Genomic DNA, 24,352 nt, shown 5'->3' with positions numbered 1-24,352 from the left:
TCGTTCAGCGCTTGGAGCCCGTTATCATGGAGTTGGAGCGGCAGGGCAACGTGCTGGTCATCTGCCACCAGGCTGTGATGCGCTGCCTGCTGGCTTACTTCCTGGACAAGAGTGCAGGTCAGTGTACACACACACACACATACACACACACATATGATATCCCATCAGAAGATGATGAGACAAGTTTGTATCCTCTCTTCATCCCATAGAAGATCTGCCATACATGAAATGCCCGCTTCACACAATACTCAAGCTGACCCCGGTAGCATATGGTAAGCCTTTCCCTATAGCTCTCAATATTACACCATAACACTGACTATGTTTCCGCATTATATACATGTTTTATTCCTCATCTATCCTATGTTTTTTCCTCTAGGTTGTAAAGTGGAGATGTTTTATCTTAACGTGGAGGCGGTGAACACGCATCGAGACCGGCCTCTTGTAAGTCGCTCTGCGTCGGGCCGAAGCATGACATTGTTGCATACATGTGCACACAGCATTGCTGAAGTAAAGCTTCAAATGCGACCGCAGATGCTAATTATGTTTATTATTTACTCTCTGGCAAATCTCAACGTCTAATCCGAAAGTCTGATAGCCTCGTTGTGTCTGCACGTCGTCCCCCTGTGTGAGGCTTCGCTGCCTTGAATCCCTTTCCTGTGTCCCCGTTTTGTTTTTGCTCCTTTCATCTTTAACCATAATTAATCAGCCCGGCTTGAGCTGCAAGCTAATGAACGTTAAGTCAGTTGTTTTTTTGTTGTTATTTTTACCTCGATGGAGGCGATGGCTGATCTCATCATTATTATTTCCCTGGTTGCAACCTGATATGAAGATTGAGTTTGAAAGATTGCTGTGTGTGAGCTACGATCCCATTTTTCTTTAAAATCTTTAATAAACCCTCATTGTAGCAGGTGTTTGTCTGTCTGTGCAATCAGGACTGCACCGTTACAGCTCATTAATGTTTGGTGTGGTGTGGTGGAAACGGCATCTGTCACTTAAAAACGTCTTCAGATGTTTTAACCCGTCGCTGTGGATCCGTGTTGACGGGACGGCTATAGTTTGCTTGGCTGTGTCCGGTCAGGTGCCCCCCCTCCCCGGGTGTTTGTATGTTCCCTCATCTTTTTCCCTTAACACTTGCGGTATTTCATCTCCTACCAGGATAGAAACCCGAGGGACTCTGCTCTCATACATCGGCGGAATAGTTACACGCCCTTGTCCAGTCACGACCAGGTCAAGCGTCCCAGGCTCTACAGCGCGGGCAACCAGCCCTGGCTACCGCTCGCCCCCACCCCATCAGCGCTGATGCCGGAGGGACGGCAAAGCCAAGTTAGTGCCGTAGTTCCAGGCTCCCCCTCTAAAACCCGTCACCGTCCATACTGTACTCGGTCACCTCCCACCACAGTTGTGACCCTGTGTTTGGCGTTCCCTCGCCTCAGTTTGGGATCCTCTCGGCAATTTAGTGTCCGTGTGGAAAACGGCGTATATAGAATCCATTCTCTCCCTCTGTCTTTCTCTCTCTCTCTCTCTCTCTCTTTCTCTCAGGGCATGTCTTGGATGGGTCTTTTTATGTTGCACCTGTCTGTTTCCTAAGTCAGATGTTTGTCTTGCATGACCTCTTGCTTCACCACTCGGCTGTCTCTCCGGCTCAAAGATGCAGAACAGCACGTCTACTTTTATTAGCCTCCATGGGATGTTGTGTGTATTTGTTGGCCTTACCTCGTGGGTACATTACTTCAGCCCCTCTCCACATTTCTATCTCTCTCTCTTTCTCCACTTCCTCTAAACCTGTCTTACAGCCTCGGACAGGAAGCGGTTGTCTGTGAGTATTTTGGAGATTTAGTACATGTAGCCCGCCCTTCATTTTCTTTCCCACAATTCAACTCATGTCATAGTAACCCATGTCAATTTCTTGTCATTGTTTTATGGTTTCCAATCTTTCGGTTTCTCTAACCTTTGCACTTTTAAAAGAGAACGAAAGCTGCCGACGGCTTCGTTTCATCTCCAAGGCCTTATCAAGAAAACTGACGATTATCGATTATGTTGTAGTTTAATAAATGGCTGCAGCAACATAAAACTCTTTGATTGTAGTATTTATTAGACACCTAGATATATTTCTAAATGGGAAAATAATGTGGGGAATATCAGGCTATTTAAGTATTGACTTCCTTGTTATTGCATAAAATGAAGGCTACTGTATCATGCTCGGAGCCAATCATACATGGGGTCAGAATGTGATTTATAATTAATCACTTCTTGAGAATGTGCTAAAAAAAGAGTCAACTAACCGCCACATTTCTCATACTGACCTAATTTTTCAAATAGGAACTTAAAAGACTCCTGCTCCCCCTGGGAGGCTGTTTACTTCCTCCAATAGGATCTGCTGCTGTATGGCATTAATTTGTGAACATCAATGACATTTTCCTTTTTTCTTGAAGGAGTCCCTGTGCGAAGGAAGCGACTTTGACAGCCCCGAAGAAACTAGTGGCTGTGTCCGCTTCTGAGTGAAGATGAAAGCCTCTTCCTTCATGGCACAATGTGGGCAACAGTCCTGGGTTCAGTTATAAATCAAAAGACTTTTTCCTTTCTTTTTTTTCTTTTTAAACTCATACTTTTTGGTCATATCTAGCACAAACTCTGTTTAATTAACTGTACTGTGCATGCTGAGGCTGTGAACTGGAAGCCTTATCATTAGTACCATAAACACTTCTGCATGTACGACAAAATCAAACAAACTAATCATCATTGTAAATATTACAATGCCTGACTGAGCATAAAGTATATTGATATGATTAGCTCTTCTGTACGAATGTAACAAGAGCAATTGTGCATCATAATGAAAGCCAATTTTCAGTATTGCAACTATATGTTATAAAGTAGTAACTATTTTTATAATACGAATACCCTCATCTACCATGCAAACAAGCTGTAGATCTTATGAAATGTATTCCATCATCTGTTGTGTCTTATGTTATTTGAGAGAATGTACTTTTCGGGTTCTGAAGGAAATTCAAATATTAAATTGTCTTATTTGATAAATACACAGAAAAAAACATTAAATAAATTAAAAACAAACTGAGTATTATGTCAAAAGCTGCCATTTCATAATGTATAGAAGCCAGTGTTGTCTGTGTTATAATGTTAACTAAATCCTAAATCAGTTAATGCATTGTTCGTCTTGTATATATGAGGAAGGGATGTTGTGCAACAAAAGCACAATAGTTGATATGTTGGCTATTTATTGTATTCTTTTGTGTATCATACTGGCCAAACTTTAATAGAATTTATGTTAATTTATTTTTACCGTTTAAATTATCTTTACAGCCATATTTGATACACTTTACTTAATAATAGACAGTGGCAGTTCCATTCTATGACTGTATACGTTTTGACTGTTGCTAAGTTGTTCAATCAGCCTACTCGTGCCTTTTAAGCGGACAATAAAAATGAATTTTGAAGTGACATGAATTTATTCCCCGTAGAAATAAAGGAGACACTCAGCACGTGATATTTTCCAAATGGTTATTCTATTATTTGTGACCTTTATTTAATTATTCTTTGTTAAGTACTTTTTTTTTCACAATCCTTAAAGAACTGAATAAAACATATATACACTGCTTTGCTTGATACATATTAGGCCTTTGGGATTGGAAGATGTCAAGGTCATTACAGTTTATGATTATGGGACAGATGGGTGGAAAACCATACAAAATGATGAAGTAAGCAGAAAGCACTGTCATTAATTTAAAGAACTGGAAACTAATGTGTTCCAGCCTCATTAACAGAATAAATGTGTTATATTCTCTTGATGTAATTCTAGAGTTCACTGACTATATTCGAGCAACACCACTCCACCCACTACAACAAGGAATTTAAACCTTTGTGATTCCGTTAAAAACATAAATATTAATTTAACAACTTATGAGACTGTTTTTCATATAACTACAGGGTGTATCTAAACAAGAGGCATACTGCTAGGGGGAAAAGACTGTTCCAAGGTTGGATATTTAATTATTAGTACATGACTTGATTTTGAAAGAGGTTTTCTTATCTCTGGAACAAACGTTAACATCGCACTGGTTCCCTCGACAAAAAGTCAATGAGATTTAGGTAAGTAATAATAATCTTCACAAATCAATGCCACTTGAAGCGTAATTGCAAATGTTAAACACAAGCTTAGGTGATTTAACATGTTGTTTTACGACCTACACATTAAACATTCATAAAGTTTTAAGCTTTTACAACACGTGGACTAGCCTCGTTGTGCAAAGGCAATTGCATTTATATGTTTCAAACATTATAAAAGTGGTGTTTATTTGTAAAGATTATCTTTCTGAACAAAACCTGTAAGTATTATAATATTGTGTTTACAATAGATCTTATTTTTTAATATATAAAAAAAAAAATTAAATGGAAAAAAAACATTGGCTTTCTGTTGAGCGAACCCGTGCAATGCCAACTTCCGGGGTTGGTCTACAAATCCCTGCGCTACTAGCTAACGGTTATTAGATCATTTACGGTAAAGGGCGTGGTTTGTCGGCCAGAGAGCGGCATGACGTCGTAAACTGACGTTCTCCACCGCGTCAGTATCTCACTGGATGTTTATTGTTTGAGGCTGGGCTGCAGTCAACAGCAGGTAAGAAGAAGAAAAACAATAACTTAGCTTGTTGACATGTCACTTAAAGTACCATGTATGTGTATATATATATATATATATAAATATATATATATATATGTCACTTGGCAGGAAAGAGCCTTTACCTGGTTGCCTAGTTGCCTGGATGTAAAAACTGTCCACTTATGAATTTGCATGCTAACATTAGCAGATGATATGAGCTAGCTAGCTAGCTAGCGAACACGTTTATGTTTGTTTGTGAGTCCGAACAAGTCACGTTATATTTCTTTCACGGCGTTACTTGTTCGGGATAAACGTGTCAATATCTCCCACGGCGGTTTTCTTGAATTATACGACAGTTGGCTCCACATAAGGCTGCTGTTTTGTCTCGCTTGGCAGGGAGCTCCTAGCTTAGCCCACTTATCTCTCTGCTGTTTTACTAAGTCACCAAGAACAAAGAAAACAAAGCAATGTCGCTGTCATGTGTTTTTACCCAGCTGCTGCTCATCAGCAGTTTAATTGTTGTGCCGGCTCCATTTAGAAAGTATTATTATAGCACACTGGTTCTGTTGCACAATTTAAGCTAACAAACACAATTAGCAAGCTAGTACAAATAGTTAGCTTCCAGCTCTACTCGGTAAAACGGCTGAATTCCGAACTAACATAACACCATGTTTTCAAAGATTCACAGTTGTTTGGTTCCCATACCGATTAGTTACATAACTCTACTTTTCAAGTCATATTATTATTATTATTGAGTCCATTCTTAGTTGTGCTGCTTCATACAAAATCACTTATTTTTGCAACAATGATTAAGTAATAAACAAAGTCAAACAAATCTCGCCACTTTAAATATTTTTTGGGGGAAATACAGCCATGGTGAAACAAAGTTGTATTTATTCTATTTTTTTTTTTTTTTTTTTTTTTAAGTTTCATGGCATAAGAGATGCTTTCCAGTTGTACAGGCTGTTCTGACTTACTTTTTGAGAACGTGATGGTTTAGTGTCCCTACAGTGTAATACACAAGTGTTTGAAAGGTTCCTTATTTTTATATTAAATAATTACCAATAATTAAAGCCGCCAGATACAACCCAGAAGGAGGGTTGTATCTGACTTTGAACTACCAGCATATTGACAATTATGTATATTATAAAATTACTAACATCACTTTCTATTGTTATTTTTACGACATTTATAGTTGATTTAACATTCTTTTATTAATTCAGATGTCCAGAAAGTGTCCACTTGATGGCTACAGTCCCTTAACAAATGCTTTGGTGGATGGTCTAAAGGCGTACCGAATACCTGCAGTCTTACAGTGTACTTGTTGTCACATGTTTTTCTAGGTAGGATGTTGCGTCTTCGCTGTAAGACCAAAAATGGCAGCCACATAATGCAGGGCTTGACTCATCAGTCTTGTGTGCAAGAGCTGAAGAATAAAGTGGAGGAGCTGACTGGTATCCCCTGTGATGTGCAGAAAATTATGGTTGGTTATCCACCCTCCAGCCTTGATCTTCAAAATGGAGAAGCTCACCTCAAGGACTACCCCATCAAATCAGGTATGTATCAAACAACCAGGTAAATTCACAGCATTTCTTGTTCATGACTATTGTATTATTTGATTACATGTTTTCAAGGCATACCATGACTGTTATGATTGTGTTAACATTAAGTGAAATGATGGACAGTGTTCTGTGAATTACCCAGAGCATCTGTGACAGTTTCTGTGAGGAATCCAGATGAAACTCAGTTCACCTCATTGTACTGAAATGGCAGCAGCAATCTCAAAACTTGGCAAACCTCTTTCTTTTGCAGATGAACTGACCCTTAAGTTTAACATTTGGTTAACTGGATAGTTGTAAACAAGATACATGTTCCTCTTTTCTTACCAAAGTCTGACCAAGCTGAACTGTGATGTCTCACCCTCTACAGGAGACACACTCATAGTTGAGGAAGAAAAAAACAAGCCAAAGCCTCCTCAGGATCATCCCACTGTGACTAAAGTTCCACGCCTGGAAGCCTCACCCACGCTGGCGCGTCGAGTGGTCCCAGCTGACAACTCCTGCCTCTTCACCAGTGTGTATTATGTGGTGGAAGGTGGTCTATATGACCTCGCCTGTGCCCCCGAGATGAGAAGCCTCATCGCCCAAATTGTGTCGAGTGACCTCGCGGCGTACTCCGAAGCGGTGCTGGGAAAGACCAACGAGGATTACTGCACTTGGATAAGACGCGACGACACCTGGGGGGGAGCCATCGAGGTGTCCATCATGTCCAAGTTCTACCAGTGCGAGATCTGTGTGGTGGACACTCAGACGGTCCGAGTGGATCGATTCGGGGAGGATGCCGGCTACCACAAACGCGTGCTGCTCATCTACGACGGTATCCACTACGACCCGCTGCAGAAAGAAACGCCCGGCTCTGACGCTCCGCCCCAAACAATCTTCTCCACCACGGACGACGTAATCCTGGCGCAGGCCCTCGAGCTCGCGGACGCGGCTCGCCGCAAGCGTCAGTTCACGGACGTTAACCGCTTTGCGTTGCGCTGCATGGTGTGCGAGACGGGCCTGGTGGGACAAAAGGAAGCCCGTGAGCACGCCAAGGAGACGGGCCACACCAATTTTGGGGAAGTGTGAAAACACTTTAGTCTTTTCTGCCTCTCACAAATACAACCCGTTGTGCCCCCACTGTCTGGCAACTCTGTTGGTCTATCTGTCAATCTGCTTGTGTGATCCTCTACCTCACATTGTCCAGCGACATCTATGGAGAATCTGCAGAACACTGTGTTCAGCCTCTAACCGGTTTAGTATTCCTTTTTAACTGCTGTCAGTTCTCATAGTCAGAAACACGACTGCAGCACTCGGATATCTTCAAACCATATTTTTAGTCTGCTAGGATGGTTTCAAGTCTGTTTGACTAGGTCAAGTAAAATATGCAAACCGTTCTTATGTTTTAATCTCTTTGGGTTACTCGACGGCTTGGTTGTATTGATAACTAACCAAATGGCTGCTCACGTATTGGCAATTAGAAAATGCACCAAATTGCCAATACTTACCTGTGACTGACTGACTAAACTTATATTTCATAAAACCTTGCTATCTGGCTCGAGAGTTTAAAACAACCAGTAAGAATTATTTGCACTGTGATGTGATGCTATTCACGGTTGTCTTAAGCGCAGCACACAAAGAATGACTATGTTGGTTAAGTAGCATGTTTCTTTGTTTCCCTTGTTGACTGATTTGTCAGAAACACTTCCATTATAAGAAAAGAAGATAATTTGGTTAATTGTAGATGTCCAAATTGTTCAGCACAGCTTTGCTGGGTTCATGCTGAACTAGATTGCTCTTTATTCAAATGGGACATCTCTTTGGATCTAATGAGCGAGGTTATGCATTTTGAAATACAATATCATTTAGCAATCTGAGATCCAAAATTTGCCTGATTACTTATGTCTTTCCCCCCCCTTTTTTTGAATGTTGTGACATTGTTTATCAACAAACTTATTTTAGATTAGACACAAAATGGTGCTGAAATAACATTTCACAACTTCTGTAGCTCTGTAATTCTTAATGGGTACGACAGTATTTCAGGAGTATAATTTTAATTCTAGTGTGTCATTTTTAAACCTCATCATGCTGTTACCATCTTTTTACAATATTTAGTTTGTTTTGTATTGCTGCATATTTTGAAAAAACACTAAAGAGTGATGAGGTGTTTGTATTTCAGAGCACAAGTCATGGCGAGAGTGTAGCGACTGGAATTTGAAACGAGTGAGTATAAGACTTTGTGTACGAGATAAATCCTGCACGCTTAGTGCATTTACTGTCCGGGTACAGTCCATACGTCATGCACTTATCAGCATTAACCATTTTGTCTTTTGCAATTTTAAATTGTCACCTTATTTGCAACCCAAAAGTATTTCTAGCCGGGGTGTTTTGAAAACCACGAGTTGAAGACCATTTGGTTTCATATGTAGTGCATGTTGTCCAAAAACACAAATGCCATTTTGTCCACTGTATTTTGCACAACTGGAGCACGTTATCACGTTTTAAAAGTCCGGCTTCATCATCATCATCTCTCTGCTAAGTCCTTTGAAAAGTACTGCCTATAAGGATGAAGCTTTACTTATGTTACACCACAGGTCAAAAATGTTAAATTGAAGGAGGACATTTATATATTTTTGGAGTTAGCCCACTTCATTGTGGCCTCATGTTGTGCAGAACCATTATTTCTACTTCACATATCTGTGATGGCAATATTGGGGACTAGTGTTTGCCAAATAATTTAAGTTTAACAGTGGAGCACTTGATTTGGGATTTACTTTGAGATATTTCTTTAGATTCAGAGATGGTGTTGGATATTAACAAAAGGAAAAGCTCATCAATTCCAATTTTTTTTCCTCTGTTGCCTTTCGGAAGTTTATTTCATTGTAAGGGGGATTATGGATTTGTCAGCTGGCTCAAAAGTGAAACTACGAAATGGCTTTGTTGTATTTTGTATTTACCAAGTTCTCAAGACTCTTCAAGGACAATAACAATGAATGTTGCACACAAAGCACTGCAGAATAACTGGATTTACTTGATTATTTTTCAGTGTTGTCGTCACAATTAAAAGCTATAGCCGACGGTGTTGGGTATGCGAGTCGTTTTGTATCAACACATCAGTTTACATTTTCTCATGCTTTGTCTGTAGTGATTGTTAAAAGGTCAGTTCACTTTGTTTAATTTTTTGTAAGACTAACCGTCCCCACAGCATCTATTTATAGCTCCCGTTGATGATCCATTGCCATTAGGAATAAACCTCACTGATCCTGTGCCATCGTAGTGGGATTACTCCACCCACACGGTATTCTAGGTACATCTACCCTTTCCTAATAGGATAATACGATTTGTTCACCAGCTGTTTGTAGCAGCAGAGACAGTTGCTACTGTTGTGAAAGAGACAAGTTACAGTACACTTAACATATGCAGCTGACATTTAGACAAACCTGTTTTAAAGCATCCCTCTTTTTTTACACGGTACTTGTACTTTACTTGAATTTTTCTGACATGCTATATTATTACTTTTTCTGACACTATCCTGTGACCTCTGGGTTCTATGCTCTGATCTCTGGGTTCTCTGACCATGGGGTCCTATGTTCCAAGTTCACGGTTCTATACAATCCACTATTTTTGTATGAAGCTGTACATTTACTTTTTACAACATGCTAACTATACTATGACTCTTTCGGATTCAGATGTCGTTGTATCCGGACCTATAATTGAGAATTATTTTGATTTTGACGCTTCCATTTTAACTAGCGCAGCTTTCCCAGCTTTTATAGCCTTCGTTCAGGAACCACAACAAGCAGTGCGTCGTAAATCACATGGCGTGATGTTACTCAGCCATCAAAGTGTATTCCATAAGCGTCCCGGCTCGAGTGAGAGATAAACAGACGGAATAGTCAGTGAGTCACAGAAGTTATTTCACATCGCGTTCTCCAAGAAGGAATGTGGACAGCAAAACCAGATCCTTTAACCAAGAATGTACAGACTCGTTCATTCTTTGAGTGGACGGTTTAAAACCAGAATGTCATGTTCAGAGACCGTGACGATTATTAAAAGCGGTAACATGAAGCACCCCTACGAGAGCAAGCACATTAAGAGCCCAATATGATCAGAATCCTAGCACATTTATTTACTGCACAACAATGATGTTAACAGAGCTGAACAAGTGGTTTTAAAGTCCCTGCACACACACTTTCTCTTTAGAAGGTTATTATATAATAGTGGCTTTTTTGGGTGACATCACTTCACACCTGAATTTAAAGCTGCAGGGAAAAGACAAGTAAGTCACCTTTTTGTAAAATTAAGTATTTTCATTTAAGATAAAAAACAAAAAAAATCAAAAGCTTTCTGTGATGGTTTTTAATTAAATCCAGTCATTTTTATTAGAGTATTTATATATCATCCAGTTAAATTTGAAAACTCACTACACACATGATCTTCGCCAGGTCTTCCTTAAAGAAAATATAATAAACCTGTATTTATCCGTGATAAAATTACAAGTCATCACCTCTTTATTATATAACATGGCGATAGCAGTGTGATCATAAAATATTGCATTACTCCAAATACACCAATAAGTAAAAGTAAATTGCATAAGTTGCGTGTCGTCTCCTATATTGTAGTATAGGATTGAGCAAATAAATCAACAGAATCGTGTGCATAAAAGACTTCTTCCCCAGAGGAAGACCATCTGTGGTTGAAACAGATCAGTCTGCAAGAAATAATATTTTTTTAAGTGCACAATTTGGTCTCTATTTTTCTGTCTGTCTTCATCAAGCTTCACAAAGTATGACCGTGTGAGTTTGAGAGCGAGAGAGTTTGAAACGGAGATACTGATTAGCAGATTACCGCAGTTGTAGGTGCCATGACAACAAGGGCTCGTGCGTCTCAAGGAGAACGCTGCTCTCTGATTGGCTGAGCGCGCAGGGCACAGAGTCCGCCGGCAGGTGAGGTGAGCGCGAGCCGCTCAGACGCGTTTACTGGCACAAGACGCGCAAGATGGATAACTGAAGACGTACGGAGATTCACAGCAGGTATGTGCAGATATGGTACTGTTTATCGACTTAAATATGTACAAACTTTATATTTAAAACTATATTGTTTACATCGCGTTTTTCTTCTGACGTTATAAATATAAAAAGGTGAATCTATGACGCAAATTATATCAATCATAAGATAATGTATGGAGGCTTCAACTTTTTTTTTCTGACTAAATTTTCGTTTTTTAATAGCTTGTTACATTTCATATTTGTGTATGATGTCATAATGCACTTCTTTACAGCATTTAGTCAGTCTTTGTATTATTTTCAGGCCAGTTTCAGTTGTAATTTGGAACTGAAGTAGAGGTTTTTCCATGCATCCTTTGATCAATGGATGTTTGGTAGATTCTGTAAAGATTGGGCAGATACTCTTCATTACAAAGGACATGGATTCTATCTGAAGGTAGAGAGTCAAAGACCAGGTGGTGGAGGTAAAACAATCAAGTTGGGGAAAAAGAAATGAGCCGGTATGATTTGACCTAGTTGCACAATCCTCCTCAAACAATGCATTAAAGACGGGCTAATAAAAGCTGCTCTTTTATAGCCACAATCAAAACAGAACAGCGGGGAAGTTATTTTTATTGCGGCGGTTGCTACTGTACTGTTTGAGCTGTATCTGTATGGAGATAACATGTCTATTCTGCTGTGCCCTTTTCCCTGGAAATAGCCACAGTTAATGGCTAACTAGTCTTGTGAGTCTGAGGTTTTTGTTATGAGGGAATAAACCCCAAGTCACACCATTGACAGCACATTTGCTCAAAGTTCAAAATACTCTATCGATGTTGTTATTTGCATGTGATCTACCCAGATTGTTGTGGGGACATTTACACGTTAGCCTGGCGATAAGGACTTTAACATTTTTGCAGGGATGGGATGACATGGCAAAGCAGGACCAGTGAACAGGAGTGCTTTTGTGCCTCTCTTGGCTTATAGCAGCCCTTCCCTCTCAGGTGCGGAAACCTATCCAAAAGTGAATTTCCTTTCACTTGGGTCAGACAGAGGCTTCTTTATCCTAAACTCCCAGCTCTATTCTAATAAAGTAAACTGTTTTTATTATCTAAAAGTTGTTTGTTCTGGTAAAAAATAGCTGACGATTTGTCATCTCATTTACAGTAAAAGGTGTGTCCCATTGACAGCATTTTGCCTACATTTGAGCATCCCCACGAGGAGAAAAATCCCTAATCATTACTTTTTAGGTTCTCTCTAGACCCCACCACGTTAAAATAATGATAACTTCTGAGGACGAATAGTGTTGCAGACAGACCTGGATATCATATAGCTTTCAGGGGATCATTGCTTCTGCCCTCCACTCCCTCTGAAACTGATCCGGTTGGGGAAGATTAGGAGAGGCATGTGGGCTGTAATCTGAGTCACATGCAGGTAGAGGACTAGTTATATATCTGTCAGAAACACACCAATCTATGATACCCTGTCATTCTGTCCCGTCAACAGGAAGCGGGTGTGCATGTAAAACACACCACAGGGTCACATGTGCACGTAAGACAATTTGGAAATCTAGAAAATAGCCTAATAAATCATACGATATTTGTTCATATGCACACATGCAGCATCAAAAGAGTATGCAGGGTTTTTAGCCAATTAACTACAAGTTTCCTTTTTTAAAGTTGTGTTAAACTTGCACAGTCATTAAGTTGTGAGCACGGTTTGTTTGGAAAACAGAGTTGGGAGCTTCAACATTTTATCTTTTTTAATCAAATATTTATCAGAACATCAGACCGACAAGCAAATATGGATGTTAAATAATACAGTAAAAAATACTTATTGTTTTGCATTAAAATGGCTGCTGTTCTGCAGCAATTGATTCTTACGTGAAAAAACACTTCAATGCACTTTTTTCTAAAACTGTTCCTTTGAGCAAAACAAAGCACCAAAGGATGGATCATTAATTTACAGCCTTTGTAGAATCAATCATTTCAGAATACTTGGGCACCTTTTATTCACCTGTAATAGTTTCTGAGTCGTCTTTCAACACTTTTGAATGATCTTGCAATCGTTTTCACATTCTCTTGGGATATATATTAAAGCTGTGGATGCCACTGGACACGTGTGTTGCTCTTTAACGACTTGATGAAGTATGAAGTCATGCTAAGATATTATAAATGTGCGTTATGAAGGCACAGCTTCTTATGCCACCGCAATGCGCTCCATGTTTACATTGTAGGCTAATAACATTCAAATAAAGCAGCACTCATTTTAATCCCGGGCCGACATGGTTGACACCGTTTATATTTCTGAGCTGATCTGGAGCTGTCCAGTCTCTTGTGGTGCTGATTGCTGTGCAATTTCCTTCCTCTCCATTTCTGCTTACCTTTCTTTGGAAACAAATCAAAGCTTACTTGTCTCCAAGCCATGTATTGCTATTCAGCGTCTGTGCACATTGTGCTGTCAATTATCTATTCATTAAAGAGACAAAGTCTAAATTCCTTTACCGCTAAAAGATTGTCTTGAGGCGACGGCGAGCCGCTGTTTTCTTATTCCATTCTGTGTGTTAGTTGTCTGGACTTTGTTGGAATCTGGTCGTTTGTTCAATAACTAAAAACGACGTATTGGTGTTTATTACTGTCATTAGCTTTCATCTCATTGAAGTATGTGTGTCAAATGCACTTTAAAAACAAGTTTACATTAAATTTCAGCAAAAAGTTCTGTTCTGCCGACAGGTTGTGCACACATCCTCGGTTATTTGTAATAATAATTAAACCCTTTTATATTGATATTGCTGCATAAGGTTAGCACGAGGTAACACAAAAGCTGTTGTAGGGTTATACCCAAAACATATTACAAAGGATATAATGCAAAAGTACTGATAGTAATTTCAAGAAAATTCCCAAAGTTGTCGTTAAAGGACTGTACACATTTCCACAATGTAGAGAAATACATGCAACCCAATGGCTAGGTGGAAGATAGAACAAACAAAAACCTATGGAAAATTATCAAAAGAGACCAAGTATAAAGAATGTGGTTAAAATATGCAATACTGGTACGATCCAATAATATAATCTACTTTTGAATGCTCTGCCTTTTTGGGGGAATAATCTTGCTCTGCCAAGATGGAGGAACCATTTCAATGTTCACCATGTATTCCCCTTTCACAGACGGGAGGAACACGACAATCTGTGCCACTAAACTTGGATAAACGAGGGCACTAAGATGCCAAAAAGCGATACCTGGCCAGGTGGCATTGGATTGGAGACGATGACTGGCATGGACAGCGCTGGCAGCTGTGACAGCGTTCTCAGCGCCAATTCTGTCTTTGTAAGTGACCTTTCCCTCTTCCCTCTTTTCTCATTGTTCAAAACAACATGGCATATCAAGACAACGCCACTGAGCTGAAACATCAAATCTAAAAGGATGCAATGCATGTTTACTCATTGTTTGATGTATTACAGAGTGATGATAGTATGGAGCACCTGTCTGCTGAAGAGAAGGCCTGTCTCATGTTTTTGGAGGAGACTATTGAGTCTTTGGATACCGAGGAAGACAGCGGACTGTCCAACGACGAGCCGGACCAACTGCCCAGCCCTGGCAACCTCGCTAACAAAATGGCTGACCTGTCAGCCTCCTTGAGCAAAAGCAAGCTCACCAGTGAGTTAATCTCTGTGCACAGATGCAGAATTAGCTTAATAGTTGTCAATCGAATACCATCTCGTGACAAACATGAGTTTGTTTGTCTTCCAGGTTCACAGAAACACGCATCCAAGGAGCCCATACAGGACTCCAAACCAATGCAGAGCTACCTGGTTCCTACACCCCTTGTTATGGCGAGCAGCTCTCCGTGTTCTGCGCTAAATGCAAAGACGGGTGTCCCTCCAGACAAAAACCTCAGCTATAAGCCTCACTTCACTGCAAGCAACAAACCGGATCACAACCTCAACCAGAAACCGGTCGCTCCTCATGTACCTTTAGAGGTCAATGTTGTGATACCTCCTCCCACAAAACCCAGGGACTACTCGGTTCGGAAAGCTGAAGGTTTACCTCGAGGTCCTCTGTCCTATGAGGCACTTGTTCATCTGCGGAGGAGTGCCTCCACAAAGAAGACGCCTCTCTGTCCCGCAATTGATCACACTATTGAGTTGGACCGGCGCCTTCCCGTCACAGTGGAAGGCCCGGACCTCGGAATTCCTCCAAGATCTAACAGATCCCACTCAGAGGCGTACAGGTCTAAGATCGGGCCTCCGGTTGTTGGCCCCAAACCCAAAAGGATTCCTGCCAACATATCTGTGCAAACACAAAATGAAGCACCCGTAACCTCAGACTCTCCGTTCAATATCAAGAATGCAACCGACCCCCAGGTCGTCCGACTGGAAGCTTTGCAGAAGTTGGGTCTCCTGACGGAGCAAGAGCCAGAAAATGAGTTCGTAGCCCCACTGCCCGCCCCGAAATCTCACTCCTCTTTGGACCCGACACCCAACCGATTTACAAAAGCTCCGTCTCATGTTAATCCATCAAGAAGCCCGTCGTTTTGTCATTCTCAAGTGCCCACGGAGCCTAAGAACAGGCTTCTGCAGAGCAGCGCCAGTTTCCATCACTACTCCAGAAGTGACCAACAGCCTGTGCCTGCGTCAGATCCCGCTCAATCCAATGGATTGAAGGCAACGGGTCTGGAGCGCTCCGCCACCCTGGACAACCACAGAAACGGTGGGAACGGTCAGCCCGCGCCCCGCAAACCCTCAAACTCAGTCGGATATACGGTGATGGTGGTGCCCGGGATGGGAGCGGATCGAAAAGAAGCACTGAGAAAGCTCGGACTGCTCAAAGACTAAACCAGGTAAACGGGTATGAAGGCAGTGCTCGGAAGGAGTTCAAGAGGACCATCGGCTTAAAGAGAGTTAGAGAGTTAAGTGGGAACTTGGCACACGGCACTTTGGCAAACTAAAGCAGAAGGGGATGAAGAAGAGGAAGAATTTAAAAGGGCAAGAACAGCACTTTTGATTGAGGTTTAAACACACAGGGTTTCACGTACTTGAGGGCAACTATTGCTCTGCTGAAAATGCACCTTCCACATGTTTGATTAAAATGATATGTTAATGTCATTCCATCTCATCAGAATCTCTCTTTATGTTGGCTTCAACACATTTCAGTTACGACACGACAAGGCCCTAATCAGCCAAAGAGTGCAAGTGAATGGGCTCTAATAAATCATTTGTCTGAAATCAAGGATAGAACGAGATATTGTAATAAGGCTCTAAGTGCACAAAAATAACATGTTCGATTCTGAAGCAAGCCATATTGTAGCTTTCCATTAGTCTCGTTCCTTCCTCATTATACTGCATATAACATGCTGCTCAAATCTACTTAAAGGAAACATCAACGCAAATAAACAGACTTTTTCCATGACTGATTGTTTTAGAATTCACAGATGTGCCTTTAAGTGGATTGTCGAGTACATTCCTTATATAAGAAAAAATAAATAAGAAGATCGTAATTGTTATCAAACTAATTCTGAAAGTGTTTTGGGGTGATTTTTCAGTGTTTTCTAATCTTTAGTAACTATCAGCAGTAGTTATTATGTATCAATAACTCCCGATTCGTTTCTGCTATTATTTTATACCAAATGGATTAGATGTTTTTTCTAAAAATATGAGATGACTGCTTTCATTGTCTAAATGCTGGAGATTTTTACCACATGAAAACCAGAGAAAATAAAGAAGACTGCGTGATGTATACTGCGTATTTGTTTTTGTTTTTTATCCTCACACGGTCAAATAAAGTCCATCAGACTTGTCATTTTGAATTTTTATTTCAGAAACTGTCAGTGTTTGAAATGTAGAAAGTTTCTACATCTACCGACGCAAACTAAAAACACATTTTCCAACTATACCTTGAATAAAGAAAGTAGTACTTTAGTAGCACTTATAGCACTTTGTAGTTTGGCTTTCTTGAAGAAATTGTACTTTCTTGATTCTTGTTATTCTGAGTTTGTACTCATGGTTGAATGCACTTATTGTAAGTCGCTTTGGATAAAAGAGTCAGCTAAATGAAATGTAAAAATGTGATTAACTGGATTCGCCTTTTCCGACCAAGCTGTGGAATAACGCCACACAGACTTAGTGCAGAACAAAGGAGCAAAGGCCTCTTAATTCCAAACTATATCATCCTCATGAACCTGCAGAGTGACCGTAAGTCTCTGCCTCCTCCGACGCTCCACTTACACAATGACCAGCAGCCATACGACTCCTCTTACACGCCACTCGAGCAGCCAGAAAGCCTGCTCAGCTGCTCTTTCATTATCCGATTATCCTGAGCCCCACCTCCATGTGAACTTAGTCGACTCGTGCTTTTACTTTCTCTGTTTTCTCAATAACCCTCCCATGGAAGACTCCCGATTCCAGCCGCTGACTTACTTGAAAGGCTGGAAAACTTGTTATGCAATGGTCTCGAATTAGTACGCGGTTGATTATCGCGAGAGACGATTACAGTTGCCCTCTGCGGTGTAATCTCTCATTAAAAGGCGAGGGGCTCGTCTAATGGGCCGGTGTCTGTGTCCGGGCAAACAAAAGGGTGTCGAATTTTGAAACCGACACGGTTCTCTGCCGGTCAAGTATTATTAAACAATGGATGAAGAAATCAGGCCACAGACATTTTTAGGAATATGATACTCTGGCAGAAAAGGGAGCTGCAGTGAGGATTGAGATTATCAGCAGCGATGCAGCCACGGCATCCTCAGATATAGAATTTTTTAATAATCAATTGTTATCAAAGCTTCAAGATTTGCTTGAGGAATAAATGACTGGTTCTCACATCTTTATTCGGCTTAAGTAAAAGCACACCAAAATCCACAGTGCTGACCCAGAGGTCATACAGTTTGTAACATGAGACCGTCTACCTGTCGACGCTGCTGCCTTGACAACAGCCCCGCTGACTTATTAGTGACCGTGGAGTCGTCCATTAGCTGAGACACAGAACTGCACGGAGGTCTTATTTGTTATTACGGTTCACGACACAATCAACAAGCCCCGGTTAAACGTCTGTTTGCAAAGTAAATGAAACGAGCCATGGCGTGGATACATTAATTCCTTTTATTTCATCTATTCAGCAGCAAGAATTTGAGAAGATAAGATAAGGAGCAGGTTGAAATGGTGGTTTACAAATCAGCAACGGCAAAACACATTTCAAGTTAAATATTGCAGTAGCGGGACTTTGAGTCTCACAGTGCAGAAATCACATGTTTTTAGGTACAGTGCAAAACAATTCAAGGGTAGTGTCATACTGGAGGTAGTAGTACGTCCAAAGCAAAAAAAATATTTATATATCGCCCAAAATCACAATTTTGGACACCGACATCTGGACTTGCAATTTTAGGGACATTGGAAGCGTCTTTTCAAGTCCCCTCGTTATGGATGTGGGATTTGCTTTTCTTGCGCCTCACCCTGGCGTTGGACGCCGGGACGCCCAGCGACTCCAGGCGGAAGGGCCGTGGCAGGACGGAGTCTGTGCCGACGGGCGGGTTCATGGCGGAGCCGCTCACAGTCAGGTGGGCCGTCCCGTTAGCCAGAGGAGGAGAGTGGGTGGCTGTGGGAGAAGAGCTCCATCAGATGGGTAGAACCAGTGCACCAGGGGGTAAAACGCCTGAATGGAAATTGGTTTAGCATTGTGACCGCTGCAGAAAGTCCCAGTTGTAGGTTTCTTACATAATAGGTTGTATTTTAAGTTTGTCTAACTGTCTACAATTTAAACAGGATAATATTTATACCAATGTTTACATCTTTATCATCTTGACTTCATTAATTGCTCCAAGAACTGACACTTATTTATTTAAAGAAAGACCAGAAACGCACACACAATGATGGCATTCTGCACATTTAGCACAGTGGGAGTGAATCTACGTCATTCTGCAACAAAGCTAATTGGACAACTAAACTTTTACATGCATTTGTTGTTTTACCGTGTCCCTTGCTAGCTTCACGTCCCAGCAGCTGGCTCGCTCTCTTTGACTTGAAGTAGCTGCTGGCGATGTTCTCACTGTCGCTCCGGTCCAGCATCTCCTTGTACCGGTCCTCCTCCACCTGCTGAAAACAAGCAGGAGGTTGAGGCTCTGTGACATCGTTTCAGTGTGTGAGTGATGACGCATGGAGCACAAACACAAACGCACCATGAATGGCTCTCCAGTGTCAACAGCTGAACCTCTGCCAGCTGAAAGTTTCGGAGCCACTGCTGTGAGAGAACGAAAACGAGATCATATTTAAAGATTTATGATTCTGCCAAACGCATATTTACACTCACAAGTCATATCATCACTTAAAAAAAAAAACAATGATTGTTGTACTCCTTCACACTCTGCACCTGAAGGCAGCGTGGTTTTCTGCACTGTAACATCCGGCAGCCTCCAGGTGGCGCCGTCCTCGTCCCAGAGCGCCTCTTTCTTCAAGCGGTCCAGGTTGCTGTAGTTGCAGTCGCGGCGCACCAGGGGCACCGTGCGCTCCAGCAGGCTGTTCAGCAGCTGGCCCTCCCTCTCCAGCCGCCGGATCGTTGCCAGGTAGTCGTCCCTCTCCACCTCGAACTCTGCCTGCAGGTCACGGATCTCCAGTTTGGCCGCTTTCAGCTGTCACAACAGGTTGATGCGTGTGTGTGGGAGGTGTTATGGCTCAATGGCAGAACACTTCATTTCAACACCAAAAGTAAACACTAATGCATGCAGTGTTTTGCGCTGCAGAACCTAAACATGCTAAACATGTTGCTAAATATTGCTCCAAACCCACCGCCCGTTACGTTTGCCCTGCCGTGACCCACCTTGCCCTGCACCTTGACCAGGATTTGGCTTTTGGCATGGACCTCTTCCTGGATGGAGTTGTAGACGTTCAACAGCACATTTTCACTGTCCTCGCTGTTCTCCGACAGAGCCCGGATAAGGTGGACTTTTCTCTGGTCGGCCAGGTTCTTCCTCTGCTTCTGTCTCTGCTTCAACTCTTTGTTCCTGGCCTGCTCTCCTCCGACCACCTCCTGTTCCAGCTGCTGCAGCCTGGGGAGAGATGGACCATCGGGAACGACGTTTGAGGCCGAAACTGAGATCAATATTTGAGAGTAAACCATATGGGGAACATGGACAAACAATCTTGTTTTTGGTTAAATTGTGATCACATACTGAGCGTTTAGCATTTCTGTGCTGCATATAAGTGCTGCATATATGTGCTGATATAAGCGTAAAAAAAAAGCATAAAAATAATGTGCCAGATTTGATGGCTCCACATCTTTATGTAGACGCGATGTAGATCTTTATCATCAAAAAGTGCAAAAAGCGCTGAAAGTTTGTTATGTGTATAACATGTGTGCCCCCATACCTTTCCAGGACGTTTTGCTGGTCCAGAGGCGCAGCAGTGATGTCAGGTGAGTCTCCGTCACACCGACTTTTTGGGAGACCGACGTCTGGTACAGCAGGCTGGTTCGCCAACATGAGGAAATAAAACCATTTAAGTTTCTAATAATCTATAGTTCTTTTATTTTCATGACAGTTATCATTTCAAGCTAGCTGAAGTGGTGGATCTCTCATTTGGGAACTATAATGTTGATTAGTTAAAAGGATGCAAGGTGCTAGTGCACAGTACCTTGGTTATGGAGGTGGGATCAGTGCTGTGGCAGAACTCTCCTTCAGCATCCTCTGTCATGCAGCCAGAGCTCACTGATGCCAAGAGGGGGAGGACACAATTGCAAGAACTCTTGAAGAACTGTGCAATCACACACACAACAATGTCTCTGACGTTCAGCTTTTGTTCAGGATGACTCACTGGAGCTTTTGGACAGACCGGTTAGCACCAAAAACACATTTAGAAACTACTTACATGGTTCTTGGGGACATGATTTCCTGTTTTCATTCTGTGGGACGGAGCTCCCCCTGCTGGCTCGACCCTTCTCCAGGTCGCACAGCTTGGATTCACATGAGGAACGTAGCGCGGCGATGTCCTCCTGCAGCTTCGCTTTGGACTCCTGCTCTGCATTGTACTCGGCCTGCAACTTGGCCAGCCTCACTTCGTACTCCTGCGGCGAGAGCAGAACACAGTCCCATAAATCACCCCGTTCTTACGCGAAAGGCATGTGGAGATGTGAAGTGATGTATCGGCGTGGGAACGGCACTGCAATTGCCTCTTTAATCTTCTCCTTCTCCGCTTCTGTGTTGCTGGATTGTGGCCTTGAAGGAACAGCGGGGGAGGCCTCGGACAACTGACCGGCCAGCAGAGCTGCATGATAAACAAAATGTGAGTTTTCCAGGAAGACGGGTAATAGGAAACAGTCAACTAAGAAGCAAATTAAGCATGTTTCACCACCTGGATTTAAATCTTGGATCAATTATCAAAGAAAAAGATTGTATTTGAAGGCTGGTTTCTGCGTATATCACTCACATGCAAGGTTAGAGGTGCCCAGCTGGCCTGAGATGAGGGCCCGCAGCGCCTTGATCTCCTCCTGAAACTCTCGGAGCAGAGCGTCCTTGGGGTCCTCGTTGATGCGAGGCCTGTTCTGGATGCTCTTGGCCCGGTTGGCATAGCGCAGCGTGCTCAGGCTCTCCTCGTAGTTGTTGTCAGCGGGCGAGAGACAGGCGATCATAAGGGTGCGCGTGTTTCCTCCCAGAGAGTCCCGCAGCAGTCGGGTCAGCTTGGAGTCCCGGTAGGGGACGTATTTGGAGCGGCCGTCCACCAGGGCCGAGATCACGTTGCCCAGCGCCAAGAGGGAGAGGTTGATCTTGGTGGCCTCGCGGAGCCGCTCGCCCGTGGCGCCGGTCTTGGACTGACGCTCACTTCCTGCCAGGTCAACCAGGTTGAGTTTACCGGCTCGGAGACGATCCTGGCCGTCTGCATCTGAGAGTGTTGAGACAATACAACTTTTAGGTCTCTCTCGCTCTCATTAGTTCATTATCCGTTCTCATAATTACTTTTTTGCATAGTTATTTTTGTGGTTTTTAAAGTTTAGAAGTGTCATCTGTATGTGCTCTATGAATAAAAAGGCCGGACTCAACTACCAAATAGGTTCGCCATGCTTTTTTTTTTTGCATTTGTGTGAGACATTTACATCTTTTTCATGTTTTATTTGTCTTTCATCGTCCGCATTCTTTTGAAAGCAACACATTGATTATGTTTCTGAACAAGAATTCAGATAAAAAGTATGAATTACAATGAATTTACAAGAAGAAAAGAAAAGAGATGGCACAAGAAATAACGCTTGAAAACACACCAAGCACACCAGCTTGTTGACATTTTGCTCTTGAATACCGAGCAGTTGGAAGGATCACGTTTCCACAGGCACATGTTTATGCAGATTAAAACCACCTCTGTCGCACATTGAACAGATTATATAGATATGTTTCAACATGTTGCAGCTATTGTGTCATTGTGTGTGTGTGTGTGTGTGTGTGTGTTCACCTGTGTTGCAGATCTCCAGATGGATGGTGAAGATGGAGTGGGAGCGTGAGGAGTCCTTGTTCATCAGCGTGTAGCCCACCGCCCGGTTCGTCCACCCGCGCTCTATGATGCTCTCGCACTCCCCCACACTGTGCACCGTGTGCAGGGAGAGGTCCCGCGCATACACCCCACGCTCCGGATGCTCTTTCAGCTGAGCATCCGTCAAACACATACACACACAATAAATAAAAAACTGTCACCTTGTGCAAATACCTTGACCTTCAAGAATTCATGTAACCATAGCAGCTTGCACAGCATTGTCTGCACGACATAAGCATCTCAGTGTTTCGCTGCCAGAGAAGAGCCTGAGAAACGAGTTTAATAATGACTGTACTTCATGTTTGGCTTCTAATGTTACACCGTGTTGCCGGTGGTTTTGTTTATTGAAACAAACGGCGCTTGGAGAGACTCACCTCCAATCTCTGCTTGGTGTCACTACCCAAAAGGTCTCGGATTTCTTCATTGTAAATCTCCAAGTAGGAGGCCCTCACCAGGAATTTTGTATTCTCTGCACACTAGCTTGCACAAAACAACACACTCACATAAAAGTATCGTCTGAGCAAGCCTGGACAGAGACGAGAACCACTAAAGCAAGTATGCATGCCATCCCAACAGAAGAAATGAGCACACACACAGGAATGGGGGAGTTTTATGAATGCCGAAATTGGATTATGTTGCAGATTTAAATACAGTTTGCCTACCTGAATACTCTCAAAGATGTGCTCAAAGGCCCGCGGGATGACCCCCCTCTGGGCTGCAGGATCGGACACTCCCTGCATGGTGAAAGACTTCCCACTTCCAGTTTGTCCATAGGCGAAGATTGTTCCATTGTATCCCTCAGTGACGCCCTGGAAGAAGAAATGTACATTAATTACCTTTTTCATGAGGCTTCTTTATAATAAAAAAAAAGCTGACCTTTGTAAGTGACTGACAGCAGAGTGTTAAGTAAATAATGAGGTCTGCAGACTTTAGCAATAAGATATAGGCTACTGTTGTTGGACTGGGGGGTGTCCAGTGACCGTCATCTCCACACTGCTGCTGTGTGTTGGTGCTGAAAACAAACACACATGATCAACGTGGTCCCAGGAGCTCACCTCGACCAGAGGATAGGCGATCTCGTTGTACATCTGCTCCGTGGTCTGGTCGATGAAGTAGGTCCCGTCGAAGGTGAACTGTTTGGGCGGCTCGTCCGCCGCGCCGGGCTTGGAGATGAAGCACTGGCAGCGGCGCAGGTCCACCGACACCACCGTGCTGGAGCCCAGCAACCGCTCCCTGTCGTTCAGGGGCCGGCAGCGGACCACCACCTTCACCGACTCGGACCCCATGGCACCAGTAGCACCAGTAGCAGCAGTAGCAGGCGGCGCGTGACGGATGTAATCAAGGGCACATGTTTAATTCTGCTTTATAAATACATGAACCGAATCGGAACCGGGAAGCCAGTCAGACCAATAATGTGCACGTACCGGTAGAAGTCCACCGAGAGCAGCTGAGTTCAAAACACGGTGGAAAAATCGCTCAAAAGTTCATTTTGACACATCTGCGGCTCGAGGCGGACACGTGGTGCACTCGACAGATGACGTTTAATGACGTTGCTTAGCAACTATAAACAACCGTCACGGGACCGTCCCTCCCCGGACAGGTGAGGAGGGAGTGAGGTCATCGAATGCAGAAACTGGATGTCTTCACCGGTTATGACGTCATATTTTTAGTTGTGTATTAAAAAAGAAAAACAGTTTCTTCATTTAAATCTAGACT

At 42.5% G+C, this 24,352-nt stretch overlaps 4 protein-coding genes across 5 annotated transcripts in view; 3 read left to right on the top strand and 1 right to left on the bottom strand.

Annotated features, from left to right (window-relative positions):
* The window catches only part of pfkfb2b (6-phosphofructo-2-kinase/fructose-2,6-biphosphatase 2b), a 9,915-nt gene extending 6,336 nt beyond the window's left edge, over positions 1-3,579 (top strand). Inside the window, exons 11-16 of one of the 2 annotated variants that reach the window (XM_079218229.1) lie at positions 1-117; positions 210-272; positions 377-441; positions 1,156-1,323; positions 1,794-1,816; positions 2,433-3,579. The exon at positions 1-117 is cut by the window's left edge and continues 13 nt beyond it. In XM_079218229.1, the coding sequence (XP_079074355.1) occupies positions 1-117; positions 210-272; positions 377-441; positions 1,156-1,323; positions 1,794-1,816; positions 2,433-2,502 (506 nt within the window). In that variant the 3' untranslated portion in view covers positions 2,503-3,579. The remainder of the gene's footprint in view (positions 118-209; positions 273-376; positions 442-1,155; positions 1,324-1,793; positions 1,817-2,432) is intronic. The other variant, XM_079218228.1, reaches the window with a different exon arrangement.
* A 2,381-nt stretch (positions 3,580-5,960) lies between these two features.
* Positions 5,961-7,242, top strand: yod1 (YOD1 deubiquitinase; the record flags this gene model as incomplete). Its single annotated transcript, XM_079218406.1, has 2 exons — positions 5,961-6,168; positions 6,542-7,242. The coding sequence occupies 2 exons, from the start codon at positions 5,961-5,963 to the stop codon at positions 7,240-7,242; spliced, it is 909 nt and encodes a 302-aa protein (XP_079074532.1).
* A 7,118-nt stretch (positions 7,243-14,360) lies between these two features.
* Positions 14,361-15,973, top strand: LOC306736760 (specifically androgen-regulated gene protein; the record flags this gene model as incomplete). Its single annotated transcript, XM_079218423.1, has 3 exons — positions 14,361-14,465; positions 14,600-14,795; positions 14,889-15,973. 3 exons carry the CDS (start codon positions 14,361-14,363, stop codon positions 15,971-15,973), a joined length of 1,386 nt encoding a protein of 461 aa, XP_079074549.1.
* A 2,277-nt stretch (positions 15,974-18,250) lies between these two features.
* On the bottom strand, positions 18,251-23,922 carry kif17 (kinesin family member 17; the record flags this gene model as incomplete). The annotated part of the gene is made up of 14 exons (XM_079217692.1): positions 18,251-18,722; positions 19,096-19,216; positions 19,303-19,364; positions 19,494-19,752; positions 19,941-20,169; positions 20,489-20,586; positions 20,753-20,826; positions 20,987-21,182; positions 21,288-21,382; positions 21,545-21,997; positions 22,559-22,748; positions 23,011-23,112; positions 23,299-23,445; positions 23,692-23,922. 14 exons carry the CDS (start codon positions 23,920-23,922, stop codon positions 18,532-18,534), a joined length of 2,448 nt encoding a protein of 815 aa, XP_079073818.1. The 3' UTR covers positions 18,251-18,531.
* Positions 23,923-24,352: the final 430 nt, after the last annotated feature.

Source organism: Taurulus bubalis (assembly GCF_910589615.1).
Source record: "Taurulus bubalis genome assembly, chromosome: 5".
Taxonomy (NCBI): Eukaryota; Metazoa; Chordata; class Actinopteri; order Perciformes; family Cottidae; genus Taurulus; species Taurulus bubalis.
Note: the sequence above shows the minus strand (reverse complement) of the source record. Positions and strands in the feature narration are given on the sequence as shown.